At 33.8% G+C, this 14,923-nt stretch overlaps 1 protein-coding gene across 1 annotated transcript in view; it reads left to right on the top strand.

The window, feature by feature from the left end:
• FAT4 (FAT atypical cadherin 4) overlaps nucleotides 1–14,923 on the top strand; it is a 113,137-nt gene that overhangs the window by 92,319 nt on the left and 5,895 nt on the right. The window contains exons 12-16 of the mRNA XM_026667024.2: nucleotides 2,994–3,079; nucleotides 4,917–5,096; nucleotides 5,682–5,806; nucleotides 6,234–6,451; nucleotides 8,098–8,359. Of these exons, the coding sequence (XP_026522809.2) occupies nucleotides 2,994–3,079; nucleotides 4,917–5,096; nucleotides 5,682–5,806; nucleotides 6,234–6,451; nucleotides 8,098–8,359 (871 nt within the window). The remainder of the gene's footprint in view (nucleotides 1–2,993; nucleotides 3,080–4,916; nucleotides 5,097–5,681; nucleotides 5,807–6,233; nucleotides 6,452–8,097; nucleotides 8,360–14,923) is intronic.

Here is a 14,923-nt window from a genome sequence, read left to right as displayed (position 1 = left end):
TTTGAGGTTTGAGATACGTAATATAAATTCATAACAGAAGAGCTAACAGCACTAAACAACTACAAAAGTAATGTGTAAGAACATTTAACATTTGAATTCATAGACAGCACTAATGTCTGGAAAGAAAAAAGTCTTTCCTGACTTTTATCAGTCTTGTAAGATAGATCAGGCAGGAAATATGGGTAGGTGAGTTAGTTCTACTTTTTTGTAAAGATACATTAATAGAGTCTTGCATTCTACCCCGTCTCCTTTTTAAACTAAGAAACAAGGTGTTTTAAGCCTCTTGCCCATCCAGATTTCTGTTCAAAATGAAACTTAAGGCTAAGTTGCCTTTTATCTGACCACTTGTCTCTGTGTTATCTATGTCTCATTGCCCCGTCTCCCATGGTCATTTCCACATACCATTATAGTTGGGAATCCAATTGAAATGCATAATGTTCCTATTTGAAAAATCTTCTTGTTAATTTGTAGAAACATTTAAATACTTTGGATAGTGAGATAAGTGGCAAATAAATAAATAAATAAATAAATAAATAAATAAATAAATAAATAAATAAATACTAATTATTTAATTATAGTGATATTGCCATTTTGCATCTAATATTCTGTTTGGTTTTGTTATTATATATTTACTTGCACTGAGTTCAGTTCTTTATAACAATCATTGAACAATATATATATAACATGCAATATATACCAAAGAATCATCTTTTGTATGCCTTCTAAGTATGTATATGAAGGTAGCGTTCTAAAATACAGGAGGAAGAAGGGTTTCATTAAGACAGAGATTTCCAAACTTGGCAACTTTAAGATTTGTGGACTTCAACTCCCAGAATTCTGGGAGTTGAAGTCCACAAGTCTTAAAGTTGCTAAGTTTGGGGACCCCTGCATTAAGCAGATCAAGGTGTGAACAGATTTAAGTCTATTCATCAGGATTCTTAATTCAACTTCAGTAGTGTATTGTACTTTTGTGTGAGTTCTGAAACAGCATGTTTGTAGCCCAAGGCCAACAGCAAGTTGGAAGAACATCCATACTGTAACAATTTCCTCTTATTCTTTTCATCCAAAATGACTGATAAAAAACAGCTTTAATATAATTAAAGATGTTGGTCCATTTCAGTCAGCTTTGGCAATCCTGTTTCAGCGTGGAACAAAACATTTAAGTGATAGCTTGCCATCTGAAATAGTTTCCTGTATGATTGAGATGGAATAACATAAAACTTTTTGGGTAGTTTTGGGAAGATATATGGTCATTATATTTTACTGGGACTTTTAAAAAAAACTCAGCATAAATATTTACATTTACAGCTAGATTATGTGCCCACTGTTGTTCCAGATTAGGTTTCTTGGCTTGTTTGCACCTTTTTCTTAAACTGAATCTGTGGAAACCACTCTACCAAAAAGATAATCAGGATCCTAATCAGCCGCTTAATCTTAATTGAGTCCATGATAAAATAACTGTACCATTTTGAATAACAAGATTGCATGATTTTTATTTGTAGTTTGGGGAGATATATCACTTTATCTAAACAGTTTCATATAGACTGATATGAAAATTAAATAGCTATGGAACACTAATTTAACATCAGTTTTTTTCTTTCGCATGCAAGTGTTACGGACTGCCACAATACAAGGATATTGTTTGTTTTTAGAAAAAAAAAGCAGAACGTTTGCTCACTTCATTTTATGTTTTTATCCTTGCATTGATGCAAAATCCTTGGAATGCCTAATCTGTTCAGTTTTTAAAATAATCATGTGTGTTAGGAATGTAAGTCATCTAACAGTTAGTTGGGTTGGAAAATATATAAACCAGGATAGACATTTTAATACTGTCTCTTTAAGGGAATGTTAAAATTGTAATTGGGTGTGGTTCCTCAAACAGCCATAAAATGGAGCCAGATACCTGGGTTGTTTTAGTTCCTGTCCTGTTGCTGAGAGTGTTGCTGTTCCTTATTGACTATTGACTGATCATAGTTCTTCTTGGGTTTGATGTAAGTCTGTTACGGAACTTCTTTTTGATACTGGATTTTGTTACTGGATTATCCATGGACTGAAAACTGACTGCTTCAACTGTGAATGACTTGGACCGCTTGTTTTGGACTTTGCTTAAACGTTTATTGGAAGTAAAAACCTACATTTTACTATACAGTGTATCTCTGTGCTGTGTGTGTGTTATTCTTCACTACTCTCACTATGTCTCCCTGTGTGCACTCATTCTCCAAATGAGGAATTACCTCAACAATGTGTGATATATGAAGTTCTTGATACAAACTATATGCTTCCAGTGCTCTGCTTCACAGAGGGAAAAACACATAGCCATATTTTTTTGATGAAAGCATTATTATTTTGTTTCCTGGAACAGGAACATAGTCTTCTGCCTATTGATTGTATCTCTCTCTTTCCATTTTTGCCTATAACTTCAAAATACACATTTACCTAATATTAATAATAGCAACAGAATTTAATGGGACTTACTTTGAATGGGCATGCATAGGAATGGTCAGATGTCATATATTATTCTCTGAAAGGCCACAGACAACAAAACAATAATTTAACATGTGTGAAGTTATTTTTTTTTCTTTTGAGGTAATCCCTCAGTTATTGTACAATTTCTACTATGGTTTTCATTTTTTTTTCTTTTTAAAAATGTTCCATCAATTTTCAGCAATAAAATTCAGAGAGAGCTTTTTGCTTGAGGACATCATACAATTGTGAAGTAGTTGTAATCCAGCATTAACAGATAGGATTATAGAGTAAATTTTCTAGAAATAAAGGAATTCATATTTGGTCAGGTAAACATTACATTTATTGTTGACAGCTGATAATACATTAATATATAATATTTATTTTTATAATGTATAAAGAAGTGCATTTTGGAAACACACCATCCAAAACCCAATTGTATTCCTTAAATAGTGGAATATTTACTATTAAAAGAATTGATTGATTGTTATGCATAAAGCAAAATGCTATTCTTGATTTCACTTTTGTAGGCAGCATCCTTGACTGTGGACTCTTGCTCTGATGAACAGGAACCAGGCTATTGCACTGTTAGCAATGTGGCTGTGTCTAGTGATTGGTAAAGATAATTTCATTTCATTTTTCACTATTAGGAACTTTGATCTTATAGACTCTGATCCACAAGAGATAAAAGACTGTTTTGAATAAGGAGAATTATTAATTCAGTTATTGGACAAAGCAAACTGCCATCTTTTCCCTTCTTTTAGAAATGACTAGAGCTAATATCTGTCATGAAAATGTCAGAGGTAGTCCTCAATGTATGACCATTTGTTTAGCAAAGTTTCTGAAGTTGTTAACATGACTGCAATTTAGGCATTTGGCAATGGCATGCATTTATGAATGTTGCAGTGTCTAGGGTCATTTGATGTCCATTTGTGATCTTTCTAGCTGCTTCTGACAAAGTCAGTGCAGGAAACTGGATTTACTTAATGAGTAAGTTATTCGCTTAATAATTGCAGCAAAAACACTGTAAATCAGGTGCAGTCACAAACTTGTAATGCAGTCATTGGATCAATAACTACATTTTTTAGCAACAGAAGTTCATAATTTGTGATCATAATTTGAGGACTATACTGTCAAGCTCTATGATGAGTACAAAATTGTGTTATAACAGCTACTTAAATAGATTAAATGTATGTATAATTAACCAATTTCTACATTACTAGTTTGAACTAGCAGTATTATTGTTATACATAATCTAAATCAATACTCAATGATAGACTAATCATTAAGCATTACTACAGATTATGACCACTAGGTGCTTGGTAGGTATAAAATATAATTAAAAATAATTAACAAGTATACATAATTTTACTCATAAGAAAAGTGAATTTGTAAAGCAACAGATAAGGATAATTTTTAAAAGTCTGTTTAAAGATGAAACATGAATAGTTCAATAGCCACTTAGAGGCAGAAGTTCACATTGGACTGAATAAAGGCCAGCAGGAAGAGAGGCTACACTTTTAACAGAAGTGTGTCCTAAGACATGTGACAATGACAGAAACGTGAACAGAGTTTAGACACACCCCTGAATGCGGTGTCATTTAGTTTTCTTCCCAATAATGTCCAACATTTGCTGTAGTTTCATATTCTGAGTATCAGAACAATTTTTTCTATTCCAATTTGCTTTTATATTATGGCAAATCTTTGAAAAATATACATGAAAATTTATGATGAAAAAAATTGTGCTTTGTTGAACTAACAGATGCTGGATTTTCAGAAGAAATCTGAATCTGTGGAATCTAGATTGATGCGGTATAATACCTTGACATAATTTCTATTTTCAAAAATGTTAACATATATACTAAACAATGATAGTCTCAAAATGACTCTGCATTGCAACAACATAATTGTGTGATTTACACAAATACATACTGGTATTTGTTTTTAAAAGCAATATATATGATTAAATGCATAAGAAAAGATATTTATGACAATGTACACAAAATGGCTTGCGGTCATTGTCATTAATGGCTTGAATTAAATTAACTATAGATAAACCAATTAAAATTAAACGTGTTAAAAATGATTTACTTGCATTCCTCTTTCAAAACTAATTTCATAGTTGACTTGCAGCATAGTTGACTCACCAAGAATCAAAATTTGGAAAAGAGAGTGGTATTCTTAGTAAAAGATTTGTTGTAATTACTATTCAGTGTCAAAATTCAATAAAAATTTAAAATGAAATGTACATGTATAAAATGTAACATTTATGTTGACTAAAATTTTATTGCAGTACAGCTTTCTTTCTACATAAATATACAGAGAAAATTTTTGGTTTGATTTAAACAATTTTTTTGTAAATGATACTTTTGTCACAAAAATTACAAATTTGCTTATGTATAATGGTTAGTTACTCTGTTTTCATTGATTATTTCATTTTCCTCATTTCATAGGACTTTAGATGTACAGCCAAACAGAGTAACCATTGGAGGTATCAAATCTCTAGACCAAGTCCTTCAAAGAAAAGGACAGGTGGAAAGCCATGATTTTGTGGGTTGCATAATGGAATTTGCAGTCAATGGACGTCCCTTAGAACCAAGCCAAGCATTGTCAGCTGAAGGCATCTTAGATCAGTATGTCATTCTTTGATAAGTATTAAAAAAATCCAGATTTTTAGTTATGCTTTTTATAATTGTTGTAAATTGTAATTTTATTGTGCTAGAAATCAGAAGTGAGTAATAATGGACTTCACACTGTTTATAGTCTCCCTCCGTTTTTGCATTTATTTCTATAACTTCACTGTAAGATACCAGACTGGATGCCCTATCTATTGTTCATTATTTTTGTTTCTATTTAATTTTAGACCCATTTTTTTTCACCATGTTCCTTGATTTTAATTACAAGAGCTTCAAGAACATTTACACTGTCAGCTGTTAGAATAGCATAGCTTATTAATGTTTCTTCCTCCAATTTTTTAAACCACTCATTTTCGTTCTACACAGCTTCCCTCAATACATTCAAGATACAGGATGAATAAATAAGAAAAAAATATAAATAATGTACCTGAGGAAATCTTCAGTTCAAATTTATATATCACACACTTTTGTTAGAAAACAGAGAAGAGAACATATGTGGTATTCTGATCTGCATAAAAATATGGGATAGGTGGGTGTATATATATGTGGCTCAATTGCAATTAAATTACTTTGTTTATTTAGGTGTCCTAGACTGGAAGGAACATGTGCTATTAACCCTTGTCAACATGGTGGCACATGTGTGGATCATTGGTCATGGCAACAGTGTATTTGTAAAGAAGGACTGACAGGAAAGCACTGTGAAAAATGTAAATATAAAATTTATTTCTTTTTTTCTGATAATTGGCATTTTGATTTTATGTATGGAATGAGTACATAATGATTGGAAGGTTAAATATTATACAGGTAATCAACATTTTTAAAAAAAAGACTTAATGTACAGTTGCAGATATTTTATCACTTTTATCTAGTTTTTTTTATCCAAGTACTTAACCTGATTATACTACATAAAATAAGATAAACTGTTATGCAATGAAACATAATTATATAATCTATTTTTCTTTATTTTAAAAAGTAAAAATCAGATTTTTCTTTTTCGTAACTGCATAGAAACATTATTTTCTGCATAGTTGAATTGTCTTTAAAATAATATCTATAATTTTTCATCAGGAAAAGGGTGGAATGCAAACTGTAGATTACAAGAATTTATTAATTAAATATCTTTATTTATTTTAGATCTTACAGCTGACACTGCCTTGTCCTTAGGGGGCAAAGGACGTCTTGACTATCATCTGAGGCAAAATAGAAAATGGGAATATATGATGAGATATTATATTGGAAATGCCATTATAGAGCCTAGAAATATGGATAGTCTGGAAGTTAAATTCCGTACCAGGAGTAAAAGTGGAGTATTAATCCATATTCAAGAAAACAGCAACTATACTACTGTGAAGGTAAATAGATTTGATTAGGCAGCTGGCTATGTAATGTTCTTTGTGTATTCTAAATTCATTCTAATTATTTTAGCTTAGAAATACCAGAACGTTGACTAGTGCTGGGCAGAGCTCCAGCTACTAAAACAGTTGAATGATTTGGCTTCTAATCAGTTTAGTCTTGACTCCATGTGCTAGGTATTTGAATGGCAGTTGGAACAATGTTAGACACATATATTCTTAATGAAACATTGCACGCTACAGTTTTAAAAAACATTTTCTTTTATTAAGTTTTCTTCCTTATTCAGATTCCTATAAAAACATCATGTTCAAATTTGGAATCTTTTAAGCATACCAACACCGAAGTCAAATTTCATATTGAACTTTGCCTTCAATAAAAGCATTTATATTGAATTCTAGTTAACCATCTATATCAATACACAGTAAAATGAATTGATGATTGATTAACAAGAGAAAGCAACGAATTCAGTCCTTAGTAATGGCTTCAGTCATATTTGTACCATATCTTTAAATTGTTTTGCTGTGTGTTCAGACACCTCTAAGCTAGTAAAAAAAGAAAAAGAAGACATTTGGCAATACTTTGCAGGAGAATTAGCATGTCTTCCTGTAGAAATCTCATTTCTACATAAAACTGAAATAAGCTATCCATTCTGACTTATTTACATGTTAGCTATCTCTGGAATGCAAAATTACTTTATATGCAGTTTTAAAAATGCTTTTTGGTTCACTTTTATAAAGAACGATGGAATAGAATAATATAATAACACTTTTCTTGTAAACAGCAGCTTACTGGTTTAAAAAACAGCAAATTTTTTAAAATTATTTGATTTGGCCAAGGTACATATTTTTCCTTGTGCATCTCTCTCTCTCTCTCTCTCTCTCTCTCTCTCTCCCTCCCTCCCTCCCTCCCTCCCTCTATCCCGCTGTTTTAGTGTTCAGTGCACCATTTCATCATTTTGTTTAATTTTGTTTAATTTTCCAGACACTCAACAAAGAAAAGTTTTTAAAGTGTCTTTAAAAATGATGAAATATTGTTCTAGTAAAGTTATTTTTTAAAATAGAAAAGCTCAGCAAGTCAGCAGTAGATATGTCAGTAATGTCAACTAAACATTTGATAATGAGAATGCACAAAGGCCTTGTGGAGCACATACCAATGTTTTTAGGGATCTTCATGTTCATGATGATAGGTGCTAAAGACAGTTTTAAAATTTGTATAATGTTCTACATATGGATTCACATTTCTGTGGAAACAATATTTCTTCATAAATCTGAAATCAACATAATTTTGAGTAATAGCTATTACTGTACATATTTGTAGAATGCATAATTACTTGAATTGCATAATGTTTGAGGAAAAATTGGAGTAGTTTGTCCTGCAGTGACTTATGTGATCACACTGAAAATTGCTGTAGCACTTAAACCATTGCACATACAGTCTTTAGCAGGGCTGTCAAATTCTCGGCCCGTGGGCCGGATGCATCACACGCTGACCACGCCCACACCTGGTTTAGCAAAGGGGGGGAAGTCCCAATACGTCACGTGACACCACCGTGAAAATGTGAGTTTGATATCCCTGGTCTGTAGGTGTTTAAATCAACATCATAAACTTCTACTTCTTAAACATTTCTCTATTTTTTAAACTGCAGATAAAAAATGGCAAAGTGCAGTATGTTTCTGATGCTGGAGTAGGTGGAAAGGTGGAAAGAAGTATTCCTGAAGCTTATGTTTCTGATGGTCACTGGCATCTTCTGTTAATTGAAAAGAATGGTACATCCACAATAATCACTGTTGACAAGATGTATAGTAGAGACATTCTACATGTGACACAAGATTTTGGAGGACTAAATGTCTTGACAATTTCTCTTGGTGGTATCCCAATTAACCAGCTTTCTAGAAGCAGTGAACCAGGTAAGAAGAAAAATAATAATAACATGAATGGTCAATCACAGATAAGGAATATAGTAATAATACAAACACAGAACCAGTAAATACAAGGCTATCTTAATTTAAAATAGCAGAGAGACTGAATACACATCCAAAGTTTCATAGTCCATTTATGCATTATATAAGACTCCTAGTCTTTGCAGAATCTCTGTGGAAATTGAAATCCTGAAATGCACTGTTTCTGAATTGCATCATAACAGTGTAACAAAAATAATTTAAACTTCTTATAGATCAAAAAAATGGGCAGAATTTATCCATTACTTTTTTTTAGTTTTATAATGATTTGGAATATTCAATAGTGCACAGTCTTTTCAGCAACCATCTTCTAATAACTCATTTAACCAGAAGTATACATTGTAATTTTTAATTAGCATATATTAGTATAGTAGTTTAATATCTTTTACTATGCTAAAACAGCTTATTTATTATTATATTTTTTCCTTGTTTATTTTTAAATATATAGAAGAATTATTCAGATACTAAGGCTAACAAAACTGTATAGATGATGTTTTAGATTTATTTATATTAAAATTATCTATTTTAAGAATTTTCACCATATAAGGAATTTGTTGTAATTTTATTCTTCTTTTTCACTGGGTACAATATGAATAATTAAATAAACAATAACCTCAATTCTTATAAGGTGTGATGTGAATAAAAACAACTTTCCCTCTAACACTGGATATTTTAAAGATAACAGATTGCACAACCATTTGTGTGAAATGGTGCAGGGCAGCAGTCGCCAACCAGTGTGCTGCGGCCCACTGGTGGGCCGTGAGAAAATTTTGGTGGGCTGCAGAGAAATCTCACCCCTAGAGCACCCCCACAAAGCAATTAATCCAGAAACACAAGGTTGAAACGCCCACATGGCCTGCGGGAACCCTCCCCGCCCACTCACTTCTTACCCGGTAAACTTGCCTGCTAAATTGCTATTTTTCCTTTTTCCAACCATCATCTGTTCTGTTGTGCCAGGAGATTTAGATTAGCTAGGAAGCAGGAAATGGTTGGATGTCTTGCTTTCTAGCTAGTTTTAGATGTTCGGCTCAGCACAGCCAACCTCCCTTAGGACTGAAGGTTTGCTTGCAAGCAAATTCAGTGCAGACTCACAGCAAACAGATTTGAGAGACTGAGCTAGCCGATGGCAGATAGATAGATCACTGAATGATTCTGTGAGCAACTCAATCTGCCTGCCTGCTTTGCCTGATTTTGGGTAAAAGTTGCTCTTTTTTATAAAAAATTCAATATTTACATGCATGGTGTGTTGTGAGTTAATTTTGTGAATTTGCTTGCAAGCAAATTTTATGTGACAAATTTTATGTGAGCTAGCCAATGGCAGATAGATAGATCTCTGAATGAATCTGTGATTCTGTGAGCAACTCAATCTGCCTGCTTTGCCTGATTTTGAGTAAAAGTTGCTCTTTTTTATAAAAATTCAATATTTATATAAATATTTATAATATTTACATACAAGCCATGCCCAACCAGTCACATGACCACCAAGCCACACCCACAAATTAGCCCACAGAACCGGTTAGTGGTCCCCAGGATCTAAAATTATGAGTTTGGTGGTCCCTGAGGTCCAAAAGGTTAGTGCCTCCTGGTGTAGGGTTTCCTGCAGGGGGCTGGACAAGAAGTTCTCCATGGTCCCTTCCAACCCTTTTATTCTGTACACATGTATTGATTAATCAAATTATAATTACTACTTTAACAGGCAATAAGCCTGTGGGATATTATTTTCAGTGTAATGGGTACTCCATGTTTAAAAGCTACAGAAACCTGCCTTGTGGATTCCATTTTTATACCATGTTGTCTTAATATTGAATTGCACTTCATGTCTCATGCCAAAGATTTATAGAAAGGTATAACTGCATGAACTTGTATGTTCATAAATATCAGCAGAACAAATTAATCAAAAATTACAATTCAAGATATATACAGAAGAAAAATGTTCTAGAGAATTTTTCTACTGCACAGTAAACATTACTTAGTATCCATCTCTTTAGATCACATTGCAAATCCCTAAAGTTCTTTGAAACACTTCTGAAACTTAGAAATATTATTCTTCATTTCAATCACAATTCAATGTTCAATTGAATGCCTTCCGTAAAATAAACAGTATTCTTTACTAGTTTTATGCAGGCTTAATAATACATGGCAGACATTGATTCACTCCATGACATGTATCATCTATGTTCAGAAAGATTTAAAAAACATATAATACAATATTGTTTAATCTTCATGTCATATATGTGCATATATTACATAGTTTGTTGGGAAATTTAATAGTCAATTATATGTAGCTGTCATTGTGGACACTTCTACACAAGAACAGTTTTTTTTCCCGAAAGCCATCACTCTGCTAAACAAATAATTCCCTCAACACTGTTCAACTATTTACAAAGTGTGCACTACTATTACTGTTAATCTTCTCATCACTCCTTATCACCCATCCCCTCCCACTTGTGATTGTAGGACTGTAACTTTGTCACTTGTATCCTTACGATTTATACTCACTGTTTCCTAGTATGATTTGATTGTTGGGACCAGAGTAGGACACCTTTCTGCCAAAGTATATTCCCAGTTCAGTTCAGCTGCCTTTGCTTAACCTGTATTAGTGTTTGAGATAAAGACTACTCCATTTGGGTTGGCTAGTTGTGAGCTAATTAATTATATTTAGCCCTGTAGGCACGCCAACCACAAAAGGCAACGGCAATGGCATAGCTTTATTATTTAAGTCCTAACAAAATATGTACACTTGGTCACCAAGCCCCAGGTCACAGACTACTTCCAGCCTTGAGCCATTTAGAATAGAGCTGTGTGCACATGCATCCCACTTGCACAAACAGTGGGGCAGTGTGTGTGCACATGCATCATTTGCACGAGCTGCTTGTGTAGTTGAAGCTGCACACACACATTCTTGTCAAAAATTCGTATAGAACCACCACCTCCTGCTCTCTGCCAAGCCGAAAAGGTTGGGGAACTCTGATCTAATAGGTATATCTTTAATACAATTCCAGTACAAACCATTAGACATATTCATGGCTGATCAGAATGAGGCAGGTCAAAACCAGGTGATTTGGTAAAATGATCACTAATGGCAAGCCACAAGAAGGAAACTTGAACCATTCTTTTTGTCAGGCATTGTCAGATTTATACTGAGTAGATGTTAAATGAGTAGCTGTTTTCCATTATGACCAATGGGATTTCAATCTTGTACAGTATCCTGGTGAATAGGGAGGGCTTCTTACTAAACCAAAGAGAAATATCAGTCTTAACTGAAGCCACTAGGAATGTGTTCTCTTCTATCATGTAAAAAATCAAGCATCAAGAAATACACCACAGACTAGCACTGGGAAGAGAAGCGAAAAAAGGGCTTGGAAAAGCAATTCAGATGCTGTGATTATATCTGCAAAGATCAGTTGATACAGGCTAGAGTTTCCCTCAGACACTGTATATGAAAGTGAATCTACAATTCTCATTACAAGAATAAAGACCAGGCTCACATGATCATACTTTGAAAGACTTAGCTTTGTAAAAATGGCTATAACACTGGGAAAGGACAAAAGGAAAAAAAAAGGATAGTTAGCAGTTAAATGGATGAATCCAGTTATAGCAATGATGGGTGCATTGCTGGAAGATATGAAGGGCCAGGCTTGGAACACATCATCCTGAGAAAGTCTAATTTTGTGGTCCCAAATGATGGCCACAAAAATGACTTGAAGGCCCATAATTATCATTACAGGAAAGGGTAAGCACAGAAAGTCAATTTAGAATAACAAATCTAAAAGAATTGTGTAACTTTACTATCTTCATTGGTTCACACTTTCACTCCAAATAGTGTTTATTTTCCCATGATCCTTGACCTCACATAATTTACAACTTGTGGGATGGGCAGAAAACCATTCCTGTATCATTATACAGTAGAACCAGGGTGAATGGGCTACCACTATCTTAGATGAACTACAACAGATTCCAAGACATGAAATATATCTTTGTCTACACAACACAGCTACTTATGTTTAGATGATGCTGGAATCCTGTAGGATTATGATTCTGCATGCTTCTTAAGTTTTCACCCACACAGACCATCATCAACTACATCAAGAAAACACAATTACTCACATTACTTTTCTTGGTTTACTATGCCCATATTTAAGAAAAATAAATTTTATAATTTCAAATTTTCTGCCCTTTTCTACTCTGAATTGATTAAAATAAGCAACTCTGTAAGGATATTCATCCATTGCTCTGTTTGCACAGAAATGAAAGCTGATGGAAGTAAGATGCTAGAGGATTTAGCAATAGCACTAGACTTATATCCTGCTGCAGCCCTCCCTAACCAGTTTACAGAGTCAGCATATTGCCCCCAACAATCTGGATCTACATTTGACCAACTTCGGAAAGATGGAAGGCTGAGTCAACCTTGAGCCAGTGAGGATTGAACTCCTGGCAGTCAGCAGAATTAGCCTGCACTAACCACTATACTACCAGGGCTCCTGGTCCATTTAAATTGGGATACAGCTAATTGAAGGGAAATCAACAGCTGAACTGAAGAACTGAATTATGGGCTCTTTCCCCCTCATGTTATATACTGCTCAGCAGAATTCTGACCAGAATTTTTCAAATTCCAAATAATGTACTTTATTACAAATTTACTGTCTTTTTGGAAGAGAACAGTTTTTTTTTCTTTTCTGTTCTCAGAAACATTTTCTTCAGATTCCACTTTTTCACAAAGTGTCCATTCATCAGAAAGGACACCTACAAAATAATGTTTACTTTTCAGTCCTAAAAAGAGTTTAATTATTCAGTGACATTGTATTCACACACAATGTATGTAAGTTATTATTGTTGTTCCTTCAAGTCAGTCTTGACCCTGGTAAATGTCTGGACAAGTCCCTGAAGTTTTCCTGGCACCACTTTTGCAAACAATTTGCCATTACAATTTTCCTAAAGTTGGCAGAAAATGACTGATGCAAAGTCGTGCAACTATCTTCTGTGCCTAAGTTACCCACTGTCTTTAATCATTTACTGTACACCAATGTGACGTACTGCAATACAAGAGCTTTAAATGAATTTTCATTCTTTTATTGCTTCTATGTACAATTGGATGCATAGGCTATCCAGTGTTCATTCAAGACAAATGGTTCAAAAACATTATCAAAAACTAAGGATCAATATGACTGGTACTTAATAATTATTACATTATTTGTCTCAAACTGGTTTTGTCCATTAAACATTGCCAAATAATTGACCCAAAAATGAGCTTGTGAACAAAATTGCTTGTCTCATTTCAAGCTACAAACCAGAGAATTAATAAATAGGAAGTATATGCTTGGATTACTTTTTTCATTTTTATTGTAGCTAAATTAAAACCAAAAAAAAAATAATCCTAGAAAAATAATGCATATGATTTGAAAGAATCAGGAAGGTGGTATTTTTCTTTCAAACCTGATATAGTTGCTTTAATACAATGGGGGAGCATGGTGGCTCACGTGGTTAGGACACTGGGTTGGAGGTTAGCAAGCCTACATTTGAGATACAAGTGCTTCTATATGGCAGGGTGAGGTCTCATCATCCAGTCAAGCTCCTTAATAGAAACATGAAAGGAGCCCCCATCCACATCCATGGGGCAATGGTGATATCACCAACTAATTCTTTCAATCAGGAATCACCTTAAAAGGTGCCTATGACACCAACAGGATGGGGATACAGTAATAATCATCCAAATGCATTCTAATCCCTAAATGTAAAAGAAAAAATTGGGTCCCAGCTATGAAACCAGCTGGGTGATTTTGGGCCTGTCTCTCTTTCTCAGTCCAATTCGCCTTACAGAGTTGTTGTGAGGAACACAGTAGGAGGGAAGTATGTGGGATATGTTCACCACCTGGAGTTATTTGCAAAATAATAAAGGCATGATACAAACAAATAAAAAATAAAAAAGAGCATCCACAATTTAATGAGTTTTTCCCCCATTTTATTCTGTTTGTAAATGTAAACCAGACCTATGGCCTGTTGGGTCATAATTCCAGAGATATTTCTTTACCAGGTTCCTCAATGCCTTCATAAGAGTTTCTAATGTAACTCTCTTCATGGAAAACTTGGGATAGATTCAGAGATGCATCTGCCTTGAAAATAACCAATGTTGAACTATATAGTGCAGGTAGTCCTCGACTTACTCTTGCCACATTTGTTAAGCGAATCACTGCAGTTGTTAAATTAATAAGATAGTTGTTAATTGAATGTGGTTTCTCCATTGACTTTGCCTGTCAGAAGGTCTCAAAAGATGATCATGTAACCCTGGGACACTGCAATTGTCATAAATGTGAGTCAATTGCCAAGCATCTGAATGTAGATCGGGTGAACATGGAGATGCTGCAATGGTCAAAGGTGTGAAAAATGATCATGACTCATCTTTTTCAGTGCCATTGTAAATTTGAATGGTCACTAAATGAACTGTTGTAAGTCAAGGACATAGTACAGGAAGGGTTTTATGACATTTTATATTATGTCATAAACTAATTTCTGACA

Source organism: Notechis scutatus, chromosome 4 (genome assembly GCF_049901735.1).
Source record: "Notechis scutatus isolate UNSWTSFEM ecotype Mainland chromosome 4, rNotScu1.2, whole genome shotgun sequence".
NCBI lineage: Eukaryota > Metazoa > Chordata > Lepidosauria > Squamata > Elapidae > Notechis > Notechis scutatus.
The sequence above is the reverse complement of the archived record's forward strand: the minus strand, read 5'-3'. Positions and strand labels throughout refer to the sequence as shown.